The 25447-nt window shown below is 29.6% G+C and overlaps 5 protein-coding genes across 5 annotated transcripts; 4 read left to right on the top strand and 1 right to left on the bottom strand.

Annotated features, from left to right (window-relative positions):
• The first annotated feature begins 270 nt into the window (after positions 1-270).
• LOC130443593 (importin subunit alpha-7) lies at positions 271-5757 on the top strand. Its single transcript, XM_056778343.1, has 9 exons — positions 271-664; positions 920-1096; positions 2571-2792; positions 2851-2976; positions 3064-3158; positions 3271-3487; positions 4561-4812; positions 4871-5174; positions 5329-5757. The coding sequence occupies exons 2-9, from the start codon at positions 920-922 to the stop codon at positions 5517-5519; spliced, it is 1584 nt and encodes a 527-aa protein (XP_056634321.1). The 5' UTR covers positions 271-664; the 3' UTR covers positions 5520-5757.
• A 3121-nt stretch (positions 5758-8878) lies between these two features.
• On the bottom strand, positions 8879-9698 carry LOC130443594 (cytochrome c oxidase assembly factor 5). Its single transcript, XM_056778344.1, has 4 exons — positions 9463-9698; positions 9295-9405; positions 9131-9232; positions 8879-8999 (listed from the first exon to the last, which is right to left on the bottom strand). The coding sequence occupies exons 2-4, from the start codon at positions 9400-9402 to the stop codon at positions 8958-8960; spliced, it is 252 nt and encodes an 83-aa protein (XP_056634322.1). The 5' UTR covers positions 9403-9405; positions 9463-9698; the 3' UTR covers positions 8879-8957.
• A 31-nt stretch (positions 9699-9729) lies between these two features.
• On the top strand, positions 9730-13090 carry LOC130442599 (serine/threonine-protein kinase 11-interacting protein). Its single transcript, XM_056776867.1, has 2 exons — positions 9730-10979; positions 11163-13090. Exons 1-2 carry the CDS (start codon positions 9825-9827, stop codon positions 11886-11888), a joined length of 1881 nt encoding a protein of 626 aa, XP_056632845.1. The 5' UTR covers positions 9730-9824; the 3' UTR covers positions 11889-13090.
• A 1028-nt stretch (positions 13091-14118) lies between these two features.
• Positions 14119-17503, top strand: LOC130442762 (probable transmembrane reductase CYB561D1). The gene is made up of 3 exons (XM_056777114.1): positions 14119-14307; positions 14654-14858; positions 17164-17503. Exons 1-3 carry the CDS (start codon positions 14149-14151, stop codon positions 17445-17447), a joined length of 648 nt encoding a protein of 215 aa, XP_056633092.1. The 5' UTR covers positions 14119-14148; the 3' UTR covers positions 17448-17503.
• Positions 17504-18055: 552 nt separating this feature from the next.
• On the top strand, positions 18056-25312 carry LOC130442761 (transmembrane reductase CYB561D2-like). Its single transcript, XM_056777113.1, has 4 exons — positions 18056-18179; positions 18861-18981; positions 19209-19407; positions 24860-25312. The coding sequence occupies exons 1-4, from the start codon at positions 18124-18126 to the stop codon at positions 25222-25224; spliced, it is 741 nt and encodes a 246-aa protein (XP_056633091.1). The 5' UTR covers positions 18056-18123; the 3' UTR covers positions 25225-25312.
• The last annotated feature ends 135 nt before the right edge of the window (positions 25313-25447 follow it).

Raw genomic sequence — 25447 nt, 5'->3', positions numbered from 1 at the left:
TCATTTGATTAATAATAATACATATATATATTATTATATTTGTTTCATCTCTACCCTTTCATAGAAAAACACATTTAATAGAGGGTTCAAGCAATTCATTCTAAACGGTTTCAATGCGGTAAAATTTCACATTTGAAAAAAACAATAATATTTTAATACCCAGAAATTTAAAATTAAAGCATTTAATAATGGTTTGTAGTATTAATATAAAATGACACGTTTTCGCATCTAATAACTAATAAAATGGTGTTTGTGACGTTTACACTCAATGAGCTTTATTTTAACAATTCACTAACCAAGAGTATTGTTACTATGCCTTTTGATAAAACTTATTAACACTAAAATCATCCTTTGATAATTAAAACAATCGGTTTTCGCTGAATACGTATCTCCATACTTATTTTGGATGTTGAAATGTGAGATGTTGTAATGGTTCGATAGCCATTAAATAGTTAGTTGACGTAATGTCAATAGCGTCATACTTAGCCATGGTTATAGCACTAGTAACAAACAAAAAATTCCTATATAACATTTGACATTTAATATAATCATTGTCAACTATTAAAAATTCTCGTATTCACGAGAAGATAAAACTTTCATTTCAAATAAGGTAGATGAACGTATAAATTTTTCCCTGCTATTAAGTTAGATAATAAAAGTGAACGTAAGTATTTTTTAATATTCTACATACCTAAATTTTTAACGTAACATTTTTTTTAAAGGAATTACCTCATCTTTAATACCTCCACATTTTTGACGTTCTAGAATGACAAAATCCTATTTCTCATATTTTGCATCATATTTAATACGAAGTGTTTATATTGATTTTATTTGTTTTAATTATGAGATTATTTAGATAAATTCATAAAGTTGATTAAATATGTTATATATAAATTTCTAATTACCTATAATATTTTAGATGTCCGGTTCAGCACATAGGCATCGATATAAGAATGCTGCTTTAGATAGTGTGGAATTAAGAAGACGTAGGGAAGAAGAAGGAGTTCAATTGCGAAAAGCAAAGAGAGATCAGCAATTGAACAAAAGGCGGAATGTTAATGTTAATCAATTATTACCTGAAGATGATCTCCTTCAGGTACATACGTTTATTTACTGTTAAATGCCAAATAATCAGTAATGAGCGTGTGTGCCATTTTTATCCTATTGAACGAAAAAACCAAATTTTGGACCAAATTATGCCTAGAAAATAAAATTTTTTATAGGAAAAGACCCACTTTTAGCCCAATTAACTAAGAAAAAATCAAATTTTGAACCTAAATATGTTGTATGTAGAAAATTCCAATTTTTGTGAAAATTATAGGAAATTTGAACCTAATTAAACAAAAAATCAAATGTTAGACTAAGTTATGCTTAGAAAATACAATTTTTGTCTTAAAACTATAGGAAAAGGGACATTTTTAACCCAATTCAACTGAAAGAATAAAATTTTGGAACAAATTATGCTGGTGTAATTTGGTCCAACAGTGGGTTTTATTATTTTGATCATTTTCAAATTGGACAAGTAAATTATTGGAAACATTACTCCAAGAAAACCCAATGTTGGACCAAATTATACTCGAAAAAGCCAATTGTCTAATAAATTAGACTTAAGAATACTCTTTCTGGTCTATGAAACACAGAAAATAAATTTTTAAGGAAACTAATCTCAGTAAGCCCAATTTTTGATCAAATTATATTTAGAAGAGCCAATTATCACCAAATTAAATTTATAGAAGATAATTGTGTACCAAATTATATTTGTAAATGTCAATGGTCTACCAAATTAAATTTAGGATAGCTATTCCTGACCAACTAAACCAAGAAAATAAATATTAGAGAAAACAAATCTCAGAAAAATCAATTTTAAACCAAATTATACTCAGAAAAACCTATTGTCTACTAAATTAGACCATTTCTGATTGGTTGAACTTAGAATACAAACTTTTTAGAAAACAAATCTCAGAAAATCCCACTTTAGACCAAATTATACATTGAAAATCCATTTTTAAATTAGTAAACTGTCTATAGTGTAGTTAGAAAGGTTATTTTCAACTTTTTGAAAAGATTAGTCGAAGAAAAATCACTTTTAGATCAAATTATACTCAGGAAAGCGAATTGTCTACCAAATTACACTTGGATAAACCATTTCTTATTAATTGAAACAAATTTTTAAGAAAAGATATCTCAGAAAAATCAATTTTTCACCTATTTATACTCAACAAGTCAATTATCACCGAATTAAAAGTATAAAAGGCGATTTTATAACAAATTATACATAGAAAACCCATTTTTAAGCGATTAAACTGGACAAATTGTCTTTAGAAAAGCCATTTTCAAATTTTTGAAAAGATTAGTCGAAGAAAAGTCAATTTCTAACAAATGAAAATTACAGAAGACAATTTTGTACCAAATCATACATAAAAAATCAATTTTCAAATTATGCATACAAATTTCTGATAAGAATCATCAAAGAAAAGTCAATTTTGAACCAAATTAGACTTTCAAAAATCATTTTTTTTCACCAAATTAGATCTAGAAGAGCGTCATTTCTTATACTATTTCACTATTAGGTGGATGCTGACAGCAGCACATCTCCGACTGCTGCATGGATAACTCAAGATATGATCCAAGATTTATACAGTGTAGATCCGGAATTGCAGTTAACAGCGACACAAAAATTTAGAAAGTTATTGAGCAGAGAACCGAATCCACCAATAGACGAGGTTATACAAACCGGTATTGTACCGCGGTTCGTAGAATTTTTGCAGAATTCCGCTAATTGTACTCTACAGGTATTAAATTATAATCATAACCTGTATTTAAAAAAAATTACTTTCGAAATAATTGCAGTTTGAAGCTGCATGGGCTTTAACAAACATAGCATCCGGAACTTCCCAACAAACACGAATGGTAATCGAATCTGGTGCCGTACCAATATTTATATCGCTATTAGGAAGTCCATACGAAGATGTTCAGGTGAGTTTGGGGTCCGTTTTGTTCGTATAGCGATCTAAGGAATTGGCTGTAATTTGTATAACGTTTTTTTGATTGTTTTCTTGACAGGAACAAGCAGTTTGGGCGCTGGGAAATATCGCGGGCGATTCACCAGAGTGTCGTGATCATGTACTCGATTCTGGTATCCTGGTACCACTGTTACAGTAAGTTCATAAAATTGGTAACTAGATTTTCGGAAAATTTTATATCGCATCTTTAAATTTTCACCATTGTTATTAATTTGTTGGTAGATGAATTTTTTGTGTTTTTATCTAGATTACTTGGAAAATCTTCCCGTTTGACGATGACAAGAAATGCGGTTTGGGCCCTTTCGAACCTTTGCAGAGGGAAAAATCCTCCACCGGATTTTACCAAAGTATCACCATGTTTACCAATTTTGTCTAGACTATTGTTTCACACGGATCCCGACGTGCTGGCAGATGCATGTTGGTCTCTAAGTTATTTATCTGATGGGCCTAATGAAAAAATTCAGGTATTCCATTATTATATGCGTATCGATTGAGTTGATGTTTGAAAAGTTATTATTTTTCCAATTCCAGCTACGATTTAACTGTATCTCTTCTTCGTATGGTTTCTTACGCTTTTTTTACATCAATTTTGTTCTTATGCTTTTTTGTTATTGCCTAAAACTTTTAATTCCTCCTGTATCTTAATTGATATTAACATGGTACCCTTATTTGATAAAATTTAGCTCATTTAAATGTGTCTTTATCCTACGAACATCATATAAAACCCAAAATTTGTATAGAATCTGAAAAAATACCGTTACCATGAAGGTAAGAAGAAAAAAATGTCCCCAAAACATCCAAAATTAATTAAAACTCAAAAATTCAAAGTGACTTGATATGATAAAAGAAAAAAAGGTCCTGTAGATACTGAAACCCAAAAAAGCAAAGCGAAAAAAGTGGCTACTGAATATAAAAAAAAATGTTAGAACCCAAAAATGTGACAAAGATGATTCAAGAAAAAAATTTTGGAAGTTCCACACTTTTTTCAATATTTCCTGGATAATTTTCTCTTCTTTTCGCCCCAGTTACTTTATATTTTTGGATTTATATAATTCTCTAAAAATCCTAGACAATTTTTTTGTATTTTGAGTTGCAAATAATTTTAGATATTTAAAAAAATCGTTTTTCTTTCATATAATCTTCAAGGGACTTTTATAATTGGGTATTAAATAATATTCAATATTGTAAAGACAGTTTCTTCTTTTAATTTCCACAATCACTTTAAATTTACGGGCTCTATATTATTTTCTGAATTTTTTTCCTTTTATTTTTCCTAGTCACTTGGTCTATGTGAGCTCTAGACTATTTTTCGATATTTCCAAGACACTTTTCTCGTCTTTTACCATAATTACTTTGTATTCTTCGGCTCTAAACACTTTTTCATATTTCCGATGCCTTTTTATTCTTCCAATCACTTTGTATTTTTGGGTTTCAAACAATTTTCCAATATTTCTAGATACTTTGTACTTTTTGATATTTTACAGCCTCTTTTTATATATTTGTAATTGTTGTTGAAATAATATAAATTGTGTTATAGGCGGTAGTTGACGTTGGGGTATGTAGGCGTTTAGTGGAATTGCTGATGGCTCAACCATCTAACGTAGTATCGGCCGCCCTTCGAGCCGTAGGTAATATAGTGACCGGCGACGACGTTCAGACCCAAGTTATCCTCAATTGTTCTGCGTTACCATGTCTCCACCATTTACTTTCGTCCCCCAAGGAATCCATAAGGAAAGAAGCCTGTTGGACCATCAGTAACATAACAGCCGGTAACAGACAACAGATTCAAGTGAGTAGCACTGCATATATACCGGGCGTTTTTATTATTTTTGAATTTGTTTCATCAGGCCGTTATTGATGCTAACATATTTCCTGTGCTGATCGAAATTTTGAGTAATGCTGAATTTAAGACGAGAAAGGAAGCCGCTTGGGCCATCACCAACGCTACCAGTGGCGGTACTCCGGATCAGATACGTTATTTAGTTAACCAAAATTGCATAGGACCTTTGTGCGATTTGTTAACCGTCATGGACGCCAAGATTGTTCAAGTCGCCCTTAGCGGTTTAGATAATATTTTGAGGTTAGGTGAACAGGACGCTAAGTTGCAGAACGGTACAAATCCGTATGCTGTGCTCATTGAAGAATGTTACGGTGAGAATTGCAACACTTTTATTGATTTGATATTTTATTACCTCCAAATTCCCCCGCTTTAGACAGATTTTAACAATTTTATTGAATTAGTAGTAGCTAAAGATGCCCCATTCGCCCTTTTTTAAATTATTAATTTATATTTTTTCCTATTTAGGTCTAGATAAGTTAGAATTTCTCCAGTCACACGAAAATATGGAAATTTACCAAAAAGCGTTCGACATCATCGAACATTTCTTCAGTACAGAAGAAGAGGATTCGAATGTAGCCCCATCGATAGACACCGACCATCAACAATATCAATTCAGTTCCGATCAGTCAGTACCGATGGGCGGTTTTCAATTTTGAAACCATTAAATGAGTTCGTAAGTGCCCATTTTGAAAAAAACAAACAACAATTGAAACCAAACAAAAAAAGAAAAAAAAAACAAATAAAAGGAAAATTAAAACGACACAAGAAACGTTTGGAAAAAAATGTGGATGTTTAATGGACGACTAAGTGAGTGCTGTGAGTCTGTATCAAAATTTTTTAACTTTATCTCATACTTAAGCTTAAAATGTAACAATAAATAGCTTATATTATTGATATTTTCAATTTATTGAAGAGTAGTTGGATATTTTGGAAAATTATTTAGTCGGAGACGTTGGAATTCACTATACAGAAATGACGTTTTTGAAGTTACTAAAAATTTATCGAAAAAAAATTTTAGGTATTGAAATTTCCTACAAAATTGTTTTGAAATTAGAAAGTAAGATTATTTTTTTGTATATATTTTAGCTCATTTAGCTTGAAATATTGAAAATTATTTTAAAAAAATTTAAAGTAATGTTATTTTTTACGGTTTTTAATGAATTTTATGGAATTTATGAAAAATTGAAATTTTCAATTCGTTTCAGCTTTTAATCAATTTTATGAAAGTCTTTTTGGAAGTAATTAATTTTACAGTATTTACAAAAAGTGGGCAGTAGAAAATCACAGATTTAGAAACATTAAAATGTTTGAAAAATTCAAAATTTTTGATTTTTTTTCAGTTTTTTTTTCAATTTTATGAAATTAATACAAAGTCCTTGTTTGGGGGGTAATTTTACAGTATTTGTAAAAAGTGAGCGGTATAAAATTACAGTATATAAAAATATTTTGAAAAATTCAAAAAAATTTTTCAGTTTTTAATTAATTTTATGAAATTGTTAATTTTTATTTCGGGTTTTTACTGCAAATAGGTCAAAAAATTTTAATTTTAATATTTTTTTACTTGTCTTTGAGTTTTTTCCATAACTATTTTCATTTTTGAAGATATTTTCAAAAAGTGAGTAGTAAAGTTAATAACAAAATATTTTGGATATTTTTTCATCTATTTGCAATAGAAACCAAAAATAATATTAATTAAACTTGATATATGTAAATTTTTCCATTTGTCATATTTTTTTATATTCAATGCGGGATATAAAACTTTCAAAATATTATTAAAAATAATTTCATAGGAATTTCAATCGCTCAAATTTTTGTTTGATATATTATTTTCATCGATTTTCATTTTCTGGAGTTTATTTTCGAAAAAGTCGAAAAAATCCCTTTTTTGAAAATATCCCATGAAGAAAATATGGAAAAAAATTTTATATTCAAGGCAAATATGGAAAATCGAAGCTTCAGAAGACTCAACAACCAAAAATATCGTTAAATAAAAAGAAAAATTAGGAAATAGTTGAAAGGATTTTATATAGAAGAGAATATTGCAACAGTAGGTCAACAAGGATATATTGAAGAGGAAAATAATTCTATTAATGTGTTGTTATACCACTAAATTAATTTATTCACCTTCTAGATTACATGCTTCAATCCATTTCGTCTCCTTAATGTTTCATTTTGAATCTTGTCTATAGAAATATATCTCTGTACATCTACATACAAAGTTTTTTTTCAAATTTCAATCTTACACTCCTAGTTCTGAGCCTCTTCAATAATTTTTTCCATTTCTGTATACTTCTTGTTTATTATTTCCATTATTTTTCATATACCGTCTATATATTTCCGTTGTAGTCTATTTCTATTTTTTTTCCATTACACCGTCCATCTGTTTGAATTGTGTCTAACTATATCTCCTCTATTTCATCCTTCAATTTGGTTTCCATGTATTGAAATTTCTTTCTATACATGTGAACACTTCTAGTTTTGAGTCTTTTCCATGATTTCTTCAATTTCCGTCCACCTTTTATTTCTTATTTCAAGTTTTTATCCATTGTTTCTCATATACTGTCTATCCATTTCCGTTGTGATCTATTTCTACTTTTAATTTCCATTAAACTATCCAACTGTTAGAATTATACGGCTTTTCTATCTCCGTTGAATATTAATCACCTCCTTTATTTTATTCTTTGAAATGATTCATCTTTTCTTTATTTTCATTTTCAAGTATAGAAATTTCTATACAACTACAATAATGTTTTCTTCATATCCATGGTTCTGTTTTACTAAATAACTTGTCCATGTCCCTTTAAAGTTATTTACCTTCCTCTATTTTATCCTTTGATCTGGTTCGTCTCATCTCCTCATTTTGGATCCTAATTATAGAAATTTTTTGTTTCGCGTCTATCTACAAAGTTTTCTTATTCTTTTTTCGAAAATTTTTAACATCTACTCTCAATTGTTTTTTCTTCTCTATATTTTGCATCCCATGTTTCGAAATTTTCTTTTTTTTCAAATTTTTTACGTTGTAAACTGCCATTAATTTTTTTCTATATGGTGTGTAAATATAACTAATCGGTTTTTCCGATCATTTTTCCGACTACATAGTTTGTACAGACGATTTAGTACGCCATTAGTAGAAAACTAAATAAAAGCTTATAGAAGTTAACATCATTCGTATTATCGAAAACTTTTTCGAAGTGTCTTTTTAATTTTTGTCATTTTATTTGCCGACGAAAATATTTGTGATAAAATTACAACATTTTCTTTACCTATGCTTAAAAAATTATACAGAATGATTAAAAAATAACGTGTAGTTAAAATTAAAAACATGTGGATAATACATTTTCAAATTTTGATAAAAATGTATTAATATATTATTTTTTTTGTTTTATTGAATTGTAGGTATAAATTCCTGTAAGTGTTTTTTTTTGAAAAATAAATACATGTTTAGAAAAGACGGTTTTCTCTTTGGAAAATATCCCGCACAATTTTTTCATTTCTCGAATATTTTTCTCTAAATCTAAGGACTTGCAACTGTCAACATACAACTTATTTTGTAGACGACACTCAAGATTATTCAGGGAAAGTCGCTTTACCAAAATTTTAATTGACCTAAATTAGACTAAGAAGCAGCGAGCTGGCAACATTGAACTAATAACTCATCCATTTTCGTGAATTTAGGGAAAACTTGACAATCTGACAACAAATGTCAGTTTCAAAGCATTAACTCAAGTTTACCGTGATAATGGTCGACTAAAAATCATAATTTGTAATTTAATTAATCAAGAAAAATTGAGAAAATTTATAGTATAAGAAGAATAACTCTCAATTGAGAACTATCTGTAAATTCAGACCCAATTCAATTTAAACAGTCTAGAACATTCCAGAATGTTCGATAACTGCATAAACATATTGGCCAAAGTCAACTTACAAGAAAAAAGAAGAATAATTTAACCAATATAAGAACCTATCTAGTCTAGAGATTTATTGAGTTTTAATTTTTAGAAATAAAATAGTAAACTACATGATAATACATTTTTATTTAAAGAATTACACTAACACTATAAGTTTAAAACAAATTTACATATTTAAATAATTTATTAATAACCTTTCCTGCCTCGGAACCGTTGTCTGGCATCCAACTGAAATCAAATATGATTAAAAAACTTTTGGAATGGTAGGAGTCAAACATTTTCTAGTTTTATATGTTTATTAAAAAAAATAATAAAATAAAACTTTCTCACAACTTAAATAAACCATTTACATTACTTACCAAAGATCGTTTACATTCAAAAAAAGTATTACGAAGAACTTGGCATTCACTAGGAACAGTACCATCATTTGCTTTTAAACATTCTCTCGGAGTTCTCTTATGCTGAAAATTAGTAGCATTTTGGAAAAATATATCCAGATTGGTCTATTTTATACAAATATTACCACTTTACAACATTCACTTTCTAATAAACACATTTTCAAATCGGCTCTTACTCCAGCACAGGGAGACGTATCTGCCAATTTTTCGTTCTCTTCTTCATAACGCATCATTTTCTATAAAATTCGATACAAAAGTAAAGTATATTAATATAATGTAGAAAGTGAACTTACGAAGAATTTTTAATATAATAAGTTATTAATGAATTTTATAAATATGATAACATAACCTCAATCCAACTTATACCATAGACATAAATGTCCATTGAACTAAAAATCACATTAAATTCAATGATAATAACAAAATTTCTAATGATGTTCTGTGATTAGAAATAATAATGTAATTATGTTTCATTTGATACAATCCCCAATAAAAACCTACAAATCAGTGATATGATATGAAAGGTGGTAGCTTTATTAATTATCATGTCTATGCAAACTGTCAAAATCACATGCTGACTTTTGACGTTTGTATGAAACAAAAATAAATAAATGTAATTTATATAAAACACGTTAATTGTATAAAAATGTGAATAATGGAAAGTGATATATCGCATTTAGCAAACATTTTACGACTTCCCGGTCGTGATGTGATAAGTGGTAAGGGGAAATTATGTTTATCCGCAAATTATTTAAACAAATTGAATAAAGCTATAGATACTATCAACGAAGAAGATGTAACATCTTTTCAAATTGTTCAAACAAATAATACAAAGAGTAATCTTATAAGAGACACTCAATTTTTACTAGATTTGATTAGTAAAACTAGTAGTTTAAAGCTTATTCCCGACGAAACTAAAGATTATGAAACAGTCGACTTATCGCGATTCAAACAAATCAAAATATTGGAGATAATAAAATTGGATATCAATATAGTAACTGGACTTCAAAAACTTAGACCGCAGATTCAAGAACTGACTTGTTGCAAGAGCTTAAAGTCCATAAGTGAAGTGCTACAGAAGTGCGGTGGTGATAATAGTCAGTGTTTCTATTGGAATGAATTAAAAGTCGCCAATTTCACGCACAACGATATATCAAGTATAGATAATAGTTTTGAACGTACTCTTTCATTGCACACTGTAGATTTGAGCCATAATCAACTTTCTAAACTGGATTTTACGAGTGTATTACCGAATTTGAAACATTTAAATTTATCTTATAACAAATTAGACACTGTACCAATTTTCAAAGGACAGATACAAAATAGATTACAAGTATTGGTTCTAAACAACAATTTTATCGAAAATATCCAAGGATTAACATCACTTTTCAATTTACAACAATTGGATTTAGGATACAATTGCTTATTGGATCACAAAACGTTGCTTTCCGTTTCTCATCTAGTTTCACTGCAGTCGTTGAATTTGCAAGGAAACCCATTAGCTTTCCACCCCTACCACAGGCAATTATCATGTAATTATTTGAATAAAAACGCCGCTACGGTTAAATTTTTATTGGACGGACATATTTTGACTAAAAACGAAAAAATTCTCACTGGATCCTTGTATCCTATCGCGCCGAAGCTCCAAACGTCTTGTTCATTGAATTCATTGGAATCTTCAGCTGCTTCGGTTCAGGAGAAATCAAGAAAAGTTCGTTATGTAAATATTGAAGAAAGTGACGTCGTTAAGGAAAATGAACCCGAATTTACGCCTAATACCTCATCTCAACATTTGGAAATAAAAAGACAGGTGAGTTGAATTATTGGGTGCTAATTTTTTCATTGTTGTCATCTTTATTTATCATGCACTAGGTTACATATATAAGTAATAATCATGATGTGTATTTAACACGTTCACTGCCAACAATTTTGAAATTTTATTGCCTGTCAATGATTCGTTGTTCCACCCAGTAAATTTACGAACATTTTCCAGGTAGAAAAACTGAGAGAAGAATACGGCGAAGCGTGGCTCTATCAACATTCAGGTTTAATAGTACAAGACGTATTAGGTCTCGACAAAGCAACCATATTGTCTTCTACCCCGATCGAACAAGTTATTCCAATAAACATGACACAAGAAAGTGATGACATCTCAACTTTTAACGAAGATTCTTCCACCAACGAAAATTATCGCACAGCCGAGATGGAAAATTCGTTTCACAGCCCCGAACCGAACGAAGAAGTTTCGGATGTTTCGGACGGCGAAGATGTCGTATCAGTCGGGGAAAGCTGCATGTTCCTAGCGACTAATATCGGTACGAAGAATACATCGATGTTTGTAGCATTGACTGATTGCTGCATATCCGAACGAGATATCACGACTATCAAAGAAAAAGCCCGATGGCATATAAACACCATAATATCGTGCGAGAAGTGCGTCGAGGAGAACAGAATTAAAATTGAGTTCGATACTCTGAGACGTGATAGAAAACAGAGAATTTACGAATTTAGTTCTGAAGATATCGAAACGTTTTACGATAATATCAAAGGGAAGATTGATTCTGTTTTGAATTCGAAATCGAAGACTGATGATTGCAATTTGGATTATCAATGTATGAAGTGCTCGGAAATTTTTCAAAAAAGTAAAAGCGCTCTACTAAATACTCCTTCGATTAAATGTCCTTATTGTACTAGTCCGATGGTGGTGGAGAAAATTTGATTCGAATTATTTACGAATTTATTCAGTTATTAATTTTTTTTTTAATTTATTTTGTGATAATATACTATAAAACCCTAGGACTTTTGATCGAGTTGTACCCTTGATTGGAAATATAGCTTCATCCATTTATTTCAGATAGGAAACCCTTTATTATGGTCTAGTTATGTATCAAATTATTTTTTTTTGTTTACCCAATAAGTTCGATTTTCCGGAACCTTTGGTGATATTTATACCACTTACACTTTCTGGTCCTTCGAGCCGGATATAAACCAGCGACATTTACACGGCTCGAAGGACCAGATGGTGTAGTTGTAGTTTTTATTTCCTGTGAAACTCAACCCCTAATTAATTATACATTGAATGATCTTCATTTCACTGATTTTAAGGAATAATTGTCTGAGTTATGTTGTTTAGGAGTGGAAAATTATGGACATTGCGGTGTAAAATATACTTTCTAGGTTCAATTCGTGACTGTCTATGTCTGTGAGTGCTTCTTGATGTGTTTTTATGTCTCTCGGACATAAATAGTCCTTATCGACTTATCAGTTTATGCCTGTTAATATCTGTGAGTCTCTATTATAGTATGTAGATTTCGTAGGTGTCTGTTGATGTCTGCGACTGATTCTTGGTGTGATTTTATATCTATTGGTGCTGGTGAGTGTTTCTTGATGTGATATCATGTCTTAATAGCGACTGTAAGGGCTTCTTGACGTTTGTGTCTATGTCTGTGAGTACTTTTTGGTGTGTGTTTATGACTGTGAGTCTCTTTTGTAGTTTGTAGATTTTGTAGGTGTCTGTTGATGTCTGCGAGTGATTCTTGGTGTGTTTTTATATCTATTGGTGCCTGTGAGTGCTTCTTGACGTTTGTGATTATGTTTGTTGATATCTGTGCCTCTTTTGCAGTCTGTGGATTCTGTAGGTGTCTGTGAGTGCTTCTTGGCGTTTGTGTTTTTATGTGTGTGAGTCTCTGCTAGAGTCTGTAGATCCTGTTGAGTTCTGTGAGTGCTTCTTGATATCTGTTAGTGTCTGTCAGTACCTTAAATAGTTATTTTATTATACAGAATCATTTATTTTCATTAAAATGATGGATTATTAGTCTTAATGCTGATGTAATCAAATTTTAGAGTTGGAATTAAAATATTTTATAGACATTTATTAAGATTGTTATGTAATTTTTTCAAATATATATATTTTTAAATCTATTTTTTTCCCATAAATCCCCTCTAACTCAAGGTAAGTTTAAAAACATAATGATGTGTGATTAGTACAATTTTGAAATCTTCAACTTGGGATTATGGCAAGCGATAGTTTCGATATCAAAATGTTTTATTTGGCAATAGACATTTATTTATGGAACAATGATGTATTACTCATAATATAACTTATCTTTTAAACAATAAATTGTGATAAATTAGAGATATATATAATATTAGATTAATTATTACAATTGCAGAGATGGTCTAAGCCAACTTTTATTTTCTTAGCTTTATCAAAACATTTTTTCTCTATCTCTCTTTCAAAAATAATGAAAAAAAAACTAATTTTTTAACAGAAGAGACCTAAAATCAAGACTTTTAGGTACATAAACATATATAAAAGGTCTGATCAATCACTGCTGGTCTTGGACTAACTGCGGGCTAATCGTCTGGACCTGTTTGGCATATTGGGGGATCAATATATTTTGGAGGAGGTTTTGGTGCGAAATAAGTTCGTCCTTTTGGGTTTGGGTCTATTTTAGAAGCCAGAAATTGGTAGTTTGAAGTTTTTTTCTAATGTTACGGATGGAATTTCTAAGCTTTGTTAAGGATACAAGAAATTGATGATGATTTACAAGAAAAAGAGAGTAGGTAACAAGATGGATCCCTGGGGAATCTTTGAGATTAAGTTACTGAGGACGATGCTAATTTATTTAGAAGTTTGGCATGTTAGAAGCCTTCGATTTGTCCATATGTACAACTAATTGTTATAAAAGTCTAATAAAAAAAAATTAATTATGTACATTCATGAAAATATTTAGATTATTCTGTAATAAATAATCAAAACGACCCTACTAAGTTTCGGATTGATAAATTGGTTTTAATACTCTCTCGTAAACAAAAATAGACTATAGAATATAGTCGGTTTGGATGAAAATTTTAATGGTGTATCTAATGAACCGTCTCTGTATTCTTATTTATATTTGATCTAGATAACAAAAATTATTCCAAATATTACTAGAACTATACGAAGTGATATATTAGAACGCATTTCATCTAGTAAAATGGCGGCATTGACAAATAAAGAAAGATTTTTTCACGTTTCCGAAATTTTATTTCAACAAGTTATAGCGGTGTTTGTGTTGCTTATAATATGGGAATTATTCAAATCATACAGTATCAGTTCAAAACACACGTGGCATATCGTAATGTCCGTCTTAGGGGTGAGTATTTCAATTTATTAATCTAAATCTAATACTAAATAAGTAGTTTAATTATTTAAATCGGAGTAGATTGAAGTAGAATACGACTTGCAGGGTAAATAGGGGTAAAAACCTCAATTTAACCGGTTTAAGTGAGGGTGAAGTCAAATACTTCAAAAAGTAAAATCTACCCTACGCTGATGTGGCTTAGCGGCGAGTTTCACCCCAACTAAATCATCGTGCTTGGTGGAATTGAACTCCTACCGTATCCAGCATTTATTCCTGACCTTGCACCGTCAGATTTCTCTTCTTTTTTATTACTTCTTTCAATATTTGTTTTTATTTTTATATACTTTTTCAATTGTAGCTTGCATTATGTATGGCAGAAGGTATACAAATATTTAGAAGAGAGAGTATAGTAACTTTTGGGCATTCCAGAGAAGAAAAGAGAACTGCTCATTTGGTTATGATGGGATTGGGATTCGTAAGTTTAACAATTGGAATTTCGTTAAGGATAAGCGTAACAGAAGATGCTTCTAGAAGTCATTTTAGTTCCATACATGCACAACTAGGTGGGTTTTACTAATTAACTGAAAAACTTTTGTGGATTTCCGGTTTTTTGACAACTCTTTCTATTTTGACAGAAAGTTTGACAGTTTCGCTTTTTAGTATGAGTCATTTTAGTTCCATATTCGCACATTTAAGTGGGTTTTACTAATTAATTGGAAACATTTAGTGGATTTCCGGTTTTTTGACCACTCTTTCTATTTTGACGGGAAGTTTGACAGTTTCGCTTTTTAGTATGAGTCATTTTAGTTCCATACATGCACAACTAGGTGGGTTTTACTAATTAACTGAAAAACTTTTGTGGATTTCCGGTTTTTTGACAACTCTTTCTATTTTGACAGGAAGTTTGACAGTTTCGCTTTTTAGTCTGAGTCATTTCAGTTCCATATATGCACATTTAAGTGGGTTTTACTAATTAACTGAAAAACTTTTGTGGATTTCCGGTTTTTTGACAACTCTTTCTATTTTGACAGAAAGTTTGACAGTTTCGCTTTTTAGTATGAGTCATTTTAGTTCCATATTCGCACATTTAAGTGGGTTTTACTAATTAACTGAAAAACTTTTGTGGATTTCCGGTTTTTTGACAACTCTTTCTATTTTGACAGAAAGTTTGACAGTTTCGCTTTTTAGTATGAGTCATTTTAGTTCCATATTCGCACATTTAAGTGGGTTTTACTAATTAATTGGAAACATTTAGTGGATTTCCGGTTTTTTGACCACTCTTTCTGTTTTGACGGGAAGTTTGACAGTTTCGCTTTTTAGCATGAGTCATTTTAGTTCCGTACTCGCACATTTAAGTGGGTTTTACTAATTAACTGAAAAACTTTTGTGGATTTCCGGTTTTTTGACAACTCTTTCTATTTTGATAGAAAGTTTGACAGTTTCGCTTTTTAGTATGAGTCATTTTAGTTCCATATTCGCACATTTAAGTGGGTTTTACTAATTAACTGAAAAACTTTTGTGGATTTCCGGTTTTTTGACAACTCTTTCTATTTTGACGGGAAGTTTGACAGTTTCGCTTTTTAGTATGAGTCATTTTAGTTCCATATTCGCACATTTAAGTGGGTTTTACTAATTATCTGAAAAACTTTTGTGGATTTCCGGTTTTTTGACAACTCTTTCTATTTTGACGGGAAGTTTGACAGTTTCGCTTTTTAGTATGAGTCATTTTAGTTCCATATTAGCACATTTAAGTGGGTTTTACTAATTAACTGAAAAACTTTTGTGGATTTCCGGTTTTTTGACAACTCTTTCTATTTTGACAGGAAGTTTGACAGTTTCGCTTTTTAGTATGAGTCATTTTAGTTCCATATTCGCACATTTAAGTGGGTTTTACTAATTAACTGAAAAAATTTTGTGGATTTCCGGTTTTTTGACAACTCTTTCTATTTTGACGGGAAGTTTGACAGGTTCGCTTTTTAGTATGTGTCATTTTAGTTCCATATTCGCACATTTAAGTGGGTTTTACTAATTAACTGAAAAACTTTTGTGGATTTCCGGTTTTTTGACAACTCTTTCTATTTTGACGGGAAGTTTGACAGGTTCGCTTTTTAGTATGAGTCAGTTTAGTTCCATATTCGCACATTTAAGTGGGTTTTACTAATTAACTGAAAAACTTTTGTGGATTTCCGGTTTTTTGACAACTCTTTCTATTTTGACGGGAAGTTTGACAGGTTCGCTTTTTAGTATGAGTCAGTTTAGTTCCATATTCGCACATTTAAGTGGGTTTTACTAATTAACTGAAAAAATTTTGTGGATTTCCGGTTTTTTGACAACTCTTTCTATTTTGACGGGAAGTTTGACAGGTTCGCTTTTTAGTATGAGTCAGTTTAGTTCCATATTCGCACATTTAAGTGGGTTTTACTAATTAACTGAAAAACTTTTGTGGATTTCCGGTTTTTTGACAACTCTTTCTATTTTGACGGGAAGTTTGACAGGTTCGCTTTTTAGTATGAGTCAGTTTAGTTCCATATTCGCACATTTAAGTGGGTTTTACTAATTAACTGAAAAAATTTTGTGGATTTCCGGTTTTTTGACAACTCTTTCTATTTTGACGGGAAGTTTGACAGTTTCGCTTTTTAGTCTGAGTCATTTCAGTTCCATATATGCACAATTTTTTTGATCTTAAATGCAAAATGCACATAATTTGTTGTAAAATTCGATATCTGTTTATTAAGTGCTACTTAATTGGATAAATTTTATATTTTCATTGTTATAATTTTTCCCCTGATGCGATAAGGACGATGGGTGGTTCCAGTTACCCATCTGGTACTACTTGATGAAATATCCTCACTGTTTGTTTGTTTCTAGGTTTAACAACATGGATACTTTCCTTCGTTTCAGCAATGGGAGGTTCGATAACATATTTTTTCCCGACTTCTTTCAATCCAAGAATCATCAAATTACTTCACATTTTCATCGGCATCAGTACCTTTGTAATTGGAATAGCGACCCTAAGTTTGGGAATTAAAAATTATTTGTTATCCGGTTTTCAAAGGGGATGGATCACATTGATAGTCCTGTTGGCTCTATACGGCTCTTATTGTTTGATTAGTCCTTTAATGTCCTTTTTTAATTACTTAATCAGCAAATAAATTCAAATAAAGTTTATTTACGTCTAAAAATTTATTTATATATAAATTATGTTACTTGAAAAGTGTTTTAATGTTTGTCAACAAAGAAAATCGATGAAATAATTAAAAAAAAATGGATTGGTTTTAAGGGGGGTGTTTTTTCTGAAGATATTTATCTCGAGGAGGCTAACAGACATCGAACCAATTAAGCGGAACCTTTGCACACCAAAATTAAGTATAATAAAAAGTTGTATGCAAAAAACAAAGAAATAAATATCATAAAACAGCAACTGACGTCCGTACTTAGCTCCAATTTGGCAACGTCACAATTTATGGGAAAAGACAAGACGTGGCTGGATGCGGAAGCGCATAATTTTACGCTAAATTCGAAGGTAAACAAATATACAGGGTATCCTATTTAAAAAACTTTCTTTCGTGTTGTTACGCTTAGACTGAACACCCTGTATACCTCAAAATATTTTAGAAATGTTTATTTGTGCTAATGGGCCACCCGGTATAATTAGTAGAAGTATTTAAAGTTCCTCCGTATGTTTTATCTACGATTTGTGGCGACTTATTTTGGAAATTCCCAACGGGTAAAACCAATTTCTTTCTGTTGGGTGTTTTCATGAGAATTTCATGCACTCGTTGAGTAATTTTTGATTAGACAAACAAATGAATAGTGATTTCTAATTTTATGTATCGAGTGCTAGTGAAAATGGAAGGTATTAATATAAAAAGTACTGCAAACAGGTAGGTACTTTTCATAAATATTCTTAGAGTAATGTCGAAAGTTATTTTGATAAATACATTTAGTCCAATCACCAACTACAAGGTGTCCAGAAAGGGTATCGGGTATTTGTAAGTTCAAATAAACAAAAAAATATTTGTAAGCAAACTTTTATTGTTTTTTGATACCATACGAATTCCTTCAATCGAATTATTTTGATAAACCTCACTTTTAAGGTATCCCCATACAAAATAGTCGAGCGGGCTAAGGTCGGGGCTTCTGGGAGGCCAGTTGATGTTACCCCTTTATTAGGGGTATTATGTTACTTTATTAGGTAATAATTCATTCACAATTTCCATCGAGGTATCTAAATTAAAATCTAAAACCCCAAAAAAACCAAAGAAATAATATTATATATGAAGTGACTTGTATTAATTGTGATTTAACTCATATACATACAAATTATGTCATGATTCAGAATGTGATTGTTATAGTTACAAGGTTTGTTGTATTATTTCTAACGGTATATGTTTGTTAATCGACTCGAATTACACGTTTTTTATTTATTTCGGCATACAATTGTCTTTATTATTTTTTAACGACTTTCTGGTTCAACAATCGTCACACGAGGCTTGCACCAAGTGTACGGGAAATGAGATTGAACATTATATTGACCAAATGAGCATATTTTTACTTTTTTTTAGGTTCATGATTAATTATACGGTTAGGTTTGTATCGGCCTCTTTGTTCGTATATTCCTGCTGGATTCCATTTCAATATTTAGGCGGTTGGTTCTCTTATCATGTGATATTATGTACTTTTGGGGTGAGTAGGTGCAACTTTATTAATAGTCCGAGGGTAAGTGTTGATTTAAATCGTCGAGTTATAATGTACTTTGGTTTTGGTGATAAAATCTTCTTATTACACACCTCATCCATCGTATAGTTCAGATCTGGTCCCCAGTGACTATTGGCTATCGAAAACGAAAATGGGGGCGGGCAAAATCTTTTGACCGGTAAACGTTTTTATATATAAAAACTGATTCATTTTAGTATATACCTTTAATGGCCGAGGCGATAATGTTATTCGTCGGTGACGATATCTGGAGCAAGAATTTGAGTAGGAGAGCGAAATATACGGTCCATGGTATTCTAATTACCGTTGCTACCCTTGTAACAATTGTTGGTAACGTATTGGTGTTTGTCTATATTGAACCAGGGTATCACCTTTACACGGCACATGGAATTACTGGTAGGTAAATAATTACATTGAATCTTCATTTCTTAAATAGTATGAGTCACTTTTTAACATTTTAAGATCACCAAATATACAGGATGTCTCACGACGAGTTAAAACTATCTGTATATATGGTATAGTTGAATCATGAAAATTTCTACGTATTTTCAAATATGGTAGAACCGGAAGGCGACTGTAACTTTGTTATTTTAAATAAAACACCCTGTATATTAATACATTTTTTAAATATACGTTAAATTTTAGTATACTTTTGTTTAAAAACTTTTTTCGAAAAATGGATATTTTTGAGTTATTAATTTTTTTGTACGTTTCGGTTTTCGATTATAACTTTGTTATTTTCAATTAAACACCCTGTATATTAATACATTTTTGAAATATACGTTAAATTTTAGTATACTTTTGTCTAAAAACTTTTTTCGAAAAATGGATACTTTTTGAGTTATTAATTTTTTTGTACGTTTCGGTTTTCGACTATAACTTTGTTATTTTAAATAAAACACCCTGTATATTAATACATTTTTGAAATATACCTTAAATTTTAGTATACTTTTGTTTAAAAACTTTTTTCGAAAAATGGATACTTTTTGAGTTATTAATTTTTTTGTACGTTTCGGTTTTCGACTATAACTTTGTTATTTTAAATAAAACACCCTGTATATTAATACATTTTTGAAATATACGTTAAATTTTAGTATACTTTTGTCTAAAAACTTTTTTCGAAAAATGGATACTTTTTCAGTTATTAATTTTTTTGTACGTTTCGGTTTTCGATTATAACTTTGTTATTTTCAATTAAACACCCTGTATATTAATACATTTTTTAAATATACGTTAAATTTTAGTATACTTTTGTTTAAAAACTTTTTTCGAAAAATGGATATTTTTGAGTTATTAATTTTTTTGTACGTTTCGGTTTTCGATTATAACTTTGTTATTTTCAATTAAACACCCTGTATATTAATACATTTTTGAAATATACGTTAAATTTTAGTATACTGTCGTCTAAAAACTTTTTTCGAAAAATGGATACTTTTTGAGTTATTAATTTTTTTGTACGTTTCGGTTTTCGATTATAACTTTGTTATTTTCAATTAAACACCCTGTATATTAATACATTTTTGAAATATACGTTAAATTTTAGTATACTTTTGTTTAAAAACTTTTTTCGAAAAATGGATACTTTTTGAGTTATTAATTTTTTTGTACGTTTCGGTTTTCGACTATAACTTTGTTATTTTAAATAAAACACCCTGTATATTAATACATTTTTGAAATATACCTTAAATTTTAGTATACTTTTGTTTAAAAACTTTTTTCGAAAAATGGATACTTTTCGAGTTATTAATTTTTTTGTACGTTTCGGTTTTCGATTATAACTTTGTTATTTTCAATTAAACACCCTGTATATTAATACATTTTTGAAATATACGTTAAATTTTAGTATACTTTTGTTTAAAAACTTTTTTCGAAAAATGGATACTTTTTGAGTTATTAATTTTTTTGTACGTTTCGGTTTTCGATTATAACTTTGTTATTTTCAATTAAACACCCTGTATATTAATACATTTTTGAAATATACGTTAAATTTTAGTATACTTTTGTTTAAAAACTTTTTTCGAAAAATGGATACTTTTTGAGTTATTAATTTTTTTGTACGTTTCGGTTTTCGATTATAACTTTGTTATTTTCAATTAAACACCCTGTATATTAATACATTTTTGAAATATACGTTAAATTTTAGTATACTTTTGTCTAAAAACTTTTTTCGAAAAATGGATACTTTTCGAGTTATTAATTTTTTTGTACGTTTCGGTTTTCGACTATAACTTTGTTATTTTAAATAAAACACCCTATATATTAATACATTTTTGAAATATACGTTAAATTTTAGTATACTTTTGTTCAAACACTTTTTTCGAAAAATGGATACTTTTCGAGTTATTAATTTTTTTGTACGTTTCGGTTTTCGACTATAACTTTGTTATTTTAAATAAAACACCCTGTATATTAATACATTTTTGAAATATACGTTAAATTTTAGTATACTTTTGTCTAAAAACTTTTTTCGAAAAATGGATACTTTTTGAGTTATTAATTTTTTTGTACGTTTCGGTTTTCGATTATAACTTTGTTATTTTCAATTAAACACCCTGTATATTAATACATTTTTGAAATATACGTTAAATTTTAGTATACTTTTGTTTAAAAACTTTTTTCGAAAAATGGATACTTTTTGAGTTATTAATTTTTTTGTACGTTTCGGTTTTCGATTATAACTTTGTTATTTTCAATTAAACACCCTGTATATTAATACATTTTTGAAATATACGTTAAATTTTAGTATACTTATGTCTAAAAACTTTTTTCGAAAAATGGATGCTTTTTGAGTTATTAATTTTTTTGTACGTTTCGGTTTTCGACTATAACTTTGTTATTTTAAATAAAACACCCTGTATATTAATACATTTTTGAAATATACGTTAAATTTTAGTATACTTTTGTCTAAAAACTTTTTTCGAAAAATGGATACTTTTTCAGTTATTAATTTTTTTGTACGTTTCGGTTTTCGATTATAACTTTGTTATTTTCAATTAAACACCCTGTATATTAATACATTTTTTAAATATACGTTAAATTTTAGTATACTTTTGTTTAAAAACTTTTTTCGAAAAATGGATATTTTTGAGTTATTAATTTTTTTGTACGTTTCGGTTTTCGATTATAACTTTGTTATTTTCAATTAAACACCCTGTATATTAATACATTTTTGAAATATACGTTAAATTTTAGTATACTGTCGTCTAAAAACTTTTTTCGAAAAATGGATACTTTTTGAGTTATTAATTTTTTTGTACGTTTCGGTTTTCGATTATAACTTTGTTATTTTCAATTAAACACCCTGTATATTAATACATTTTTGAAATATACGTTAAATTTTAGTATACTTTTGTTTAAAAACTTTTTTCGAAAAATGGATACTTTTTGAGTTATTAATTTTTTTGTACGTTTCGGTTTTCGATTATAACTTTGTTATTTTCAATTAAACACCCTGTATATTAATACATTTTTGAAATATACGTTAAATTTTAGTATACTTTCGTCTAAAAACTTTTTTCGAAAAATGGATACTTTTTGAGTTATTAATTTTTTTGTACGTTTCGGTTTTCGATTATAACTTTGTTATTTTCAATTAAACACCCTGTATATTAATACATTTTTGAAATATACGTTAAATTTTAGTATACTTTTGTTTAAAAACTTTTTTCGAAAAATGGATATTTTTTGAGTTATTAATTTTTTTGTACGTTTCGGTTTTCGATTATAACTTTGTTATTTTCAATTAAACACCCTGTATATTAATACATTTTTTAAATATACGTTAAATTTTAGTATACTTTTGTTTAAAAACTTTTTTCGAAAAATGGATACTTTTTGAGTTATTAATTTTTTTGTACGTTTCGGTTTTCGATTATAACTTTGTTATTTTCAATTAAACACCCTGTATATTAATACATTTTTGAAATATACGTTAAATTTTAGTATACTTTTGTCTAAAAACTTTTTTCGAAAAATGGATACTTTTTGAGTTATTAATTTTTTTGTACGTTTCGGTTTTCGACTATAACTTTGTTATTTTAAATAAAACACCCTGTATATTAATACAGTTTTGAAATCTACGTTAAATTTTAGTATACTTTCGTCTAAAAACTTTTTTCGAAAAATGGATACTTTTTGAGTTATTAATTTTTTTGTAAAAAATTTGACCGTTGCAGACCGTTATAAATTATTATTTTACGTGGACACCCTTAAAGATATGAAAATAATTTCTTTTCAGTTGATTTTAGCAGGGCCAGACGTATTTGTATCTATGTTGAAAAACTTTTCATTTTATACAGGGTATGTATAAAAAGTGTGCAAAGTTTAGCTTCACAAATATCAGATTTATTCATTTTTTTACATAGAACCACCCTGTTTTTTTCTATTTTAATGTATTCGGGGGTAAAAAATAAGATAAACTATCCTATGCTTAAACCTTACCGATATCCAAATGTTAAATGTTTTCTGTAAACTTTTAGAGATAAAGGTGACAAATTTTTTACAAAAAAATTAATATACACTTTTTATATACACCCTGTATAAAATACAAAATTTTCCAATGTAGATTCAAATACTTCTGACCTTGCTTAAAGCAACTGAATAGAAACAATTTCCATTTCTTTGACGGTGTCCTCGTAAAAAAATAATTTATAAGGGTCAAATTTTTTACAAAAAAAATTATATCTCAAAAAGTATGCATTATTCGAAGAATGTTTTTCGACAAAAGTATACTAAAATTTTGCGTAGATTTCAAAAATGTATTAATATACAGGGTGTTCTAGTATTTTGCCATATACAAATAGTTTTTAACACGTCGTGGGACACCCTGTATACCTCTACTAATTTCATTTAATGTTTTTATGCTGGTTAAAGCTTTTTATTGTTTCTCTTTTTTTGGAGACGGTGTCTTCAATCATTCATTCATAATCATTGACTAACAAATCATTAATTCACTAGAATAGTGACCAAAAATTAATTTACAAGTTACTTAAATACATATTCAATGAGCCGCTCTAGTTTAGATCTATTCTGAGATAGTTATCCCCCAAAGGGTCTCCTTTTGATAGAAACTAACTAAATGATTCACCCTCCAAAATGGTGCGATCGCCATCTATTACCATCCCTTGAAGCTGTACCAAGTTTGGTATTTTGTCCAAATTTTTGGCTCAGAACTCCTCAGGAATGCAACTTGGTATAGAGATAAATTTCTTCCAATCGTCAAATTTGAGGCTCTCCCGTACACCTCTGCTGTTTGTTCCTTCTTATGTGAGACGCCCTGTACATACATGTTTCATTTCAGCCCATTGTTATATATTTTTGGCTGATTCGAACCATGCTGTTACTTTAATTATATCTCTACGTCTTTTCACCATAGTATCATCAAATCATCGAAAGAACAAATCGTCAAAAATTGTACAGACTTAATACAAGCGAATATAAATTCAGTAAAATTAAATAGAAAGATGAATTTGTTATTTCGAAGTTTTATTTGTAATTTGAAAATTAGAAGTGCTGGGGAATAGCTTTTTTACTTTGTAGCTATGACAATTTCCTGGAAAATTCTTAAATTGTGCTTATTTTGATGACAAGATCTGACAACGCGATGTCCTCAACCTCTTTTTCAATCTGAATTCACCAAATCGCTCGGTTTCAAGCTTGTGTAGACTGCTGGTAAGCACTCAGTGCTGGAGTTAACCTGTAATGTCGTTTATCTATACTTTTGAACGATTCACTGATTCTAAAAGTTTTTTTTTGTAAGGATAAGGTAGCGCTATTCGTGTAGTCCATTTATTGTTTCTTATCAGATTATCTCCACTAATGTCTCATTTATGATTATCGTAAATTTCAGGTTTGGTATCGATGATAATTCTCATCATATCCATTATCCTCGGCCTGGCTGTTCATTATCCGGAATCAACCAAACGAATAGTCTCTCTTCGGCCGGTGACTTTCAAATTTCTTCACAACATTTCTGGATTGATGGGATACGGTATAGGAATAATCAGTTTATGCTTCGGTTACTTCACTGATTGGTTTAAATATTTCAATGGAGCTGAATCGAGATGGGCAGCTCTGATATTCACGATGGCGGTTTCTCTATGGCCGCTCAATGGAGCTTTCGTATCGTTGTGGAACCAATGGAAGTCGATGTTAGAGAGAAGAGCTGAATCATCTCCGACACCATCGGCGATTTGTTCACCAGAAATTATCTGAGATATATAAGACTACTTTTATAAAAAATTGAGTTGTTGAGACTTTTATCTACCTTCCAAGATGCAATAACCAAAAAACTTAAAAACAACTACCATGCATTTGATTTCTTCTTGTTGAAATTAACAAATTCTCCATCTCTTTGGTTCAATTTTTTCGTTAATGGTATTTTTATGTAGAATATAAAGTTCCAAGGGTAAAGGAAAGCTGCAGGTATGAGGTGTTG

Source organism: Diorhabda sublineata, chromosome 4, assembly GCF_026230105.1.
Source record: "Diorhabda sublineata isolate icDioSubl1.1 chromosome 4, icDioSubl1.1, whole genome shotgun sequence".
NCBI lineage: Eukaryota > Metazoa > Arthropoda > Insecta > Coleoptera > Chrysomelidae > Diorhabda > Diorhabda sublineata.
The sequence above is the reverse complement of the archived record's forward strand: the minus strand, read 5'-3'. Positions and strand labels throughout refer to the sequence as shown.

Excerpts from the sequence above, each read along its gene's own strand:
- LOC130443594 (XM_056778344.1), bottom strand. The coding sequence starts at position 9,402 with ATGATGCGTTATGAAGAAGAGAACGAAAAATTGGCAGATACGTCTCCC. Across the intron at positions 9,233-9,294 it reads AAAGTGAATGTTGTAAAGTG|CATAAGAGAACTCCGAGAGA; the intron begins GTAATATTTGTA and ends ACTAATTTTCAG. Across the intron at positions 9,000-9,130 it reads TTGAATGTAAACGATCTTTG|TTGGATGCCAGACAACGGTT; the intron begins GTAAGTAATGTA and ends ATTTGATTTCAG.
- LOC130443593 (XM_056778343.1), top strand. The coding sequence starts at position 920 with ATGTCCGGTTCAGCACATAGGCATCGATATAAGAATGCTGCTTTAGAT. Across the intron at positions 2,793-2,850 it reads CCGCTAATTGTACTCTACAG|TTTGAAGCTGCATGGGCTTT; the intron begins GTATTAAATTAT and ends AAATAATTGCAG. Across the intron at positions 2,977-3,063 it reads GTCCATACGAAGATGTTCAG|GAACAAGCAGTTTGGGCGCT; the intron begins GTGAGTTTGGGG and ends TTTTCTTGACAG.
- LOC130442762 (XM_056777114.1), top strand. The coding sequence starts at position 14,149 with ATGGCGGCATTGACAAATAAAGAAAGATTTTTTCACGTTTCCGAAATT. Across the intron at positions 14,308-14,653 it reads TCGTAATGTCCGTCTTAGGG|CTTGCATTATGTATGGCAGA; the intron begins GTGAGTATTTCA and ends TTTCAATTGTAG. Across the intron at positions 14,859-17,163 it reads TTCCATACATGCACAACTAG|GTTTAACAACATGGATACTT; the intron begins GTGGGTTTTACT and ends GTTTGTTTCTAG.
- LOC130442599 (XM_056776867.1), top strand. The coding sequence starts at position 9,825 with ATGGAAAGTGATATATCGCATTTAGCAAACATTTTACGACTTCCCGGT. Across the intron at positions 10,980-11,162 it reads ATTTGGAAATAAAAAGACAG|GTAGAAAAACTGAGAGAAGA; the intron begins GTGAGTTGAATT and ends AACATTTTCCAG.
- LOC130442761 (XM_056777113.1), top strand. The coding sequence starts at position 18,124 with ATGTATCGAGTGCTAGTGAAAATGGAAGGTATTAATATAAAAAGTACT. Across the intron at positions 18,982-19,208 it reads TGATATTATGTACTTTTGGG|TATATACCTTTAATGGCCGA; the intron begins GTGAGTAGGTGC and ends GATTCATTTTAG. Across the intron at positions 19,408-24,859 it reads CACGGCACATGGAATTACTG|GTTTGGTATCGATGATAATT; the intron begins GTAGGTAAATAA and ends CGTAAATTTCAG.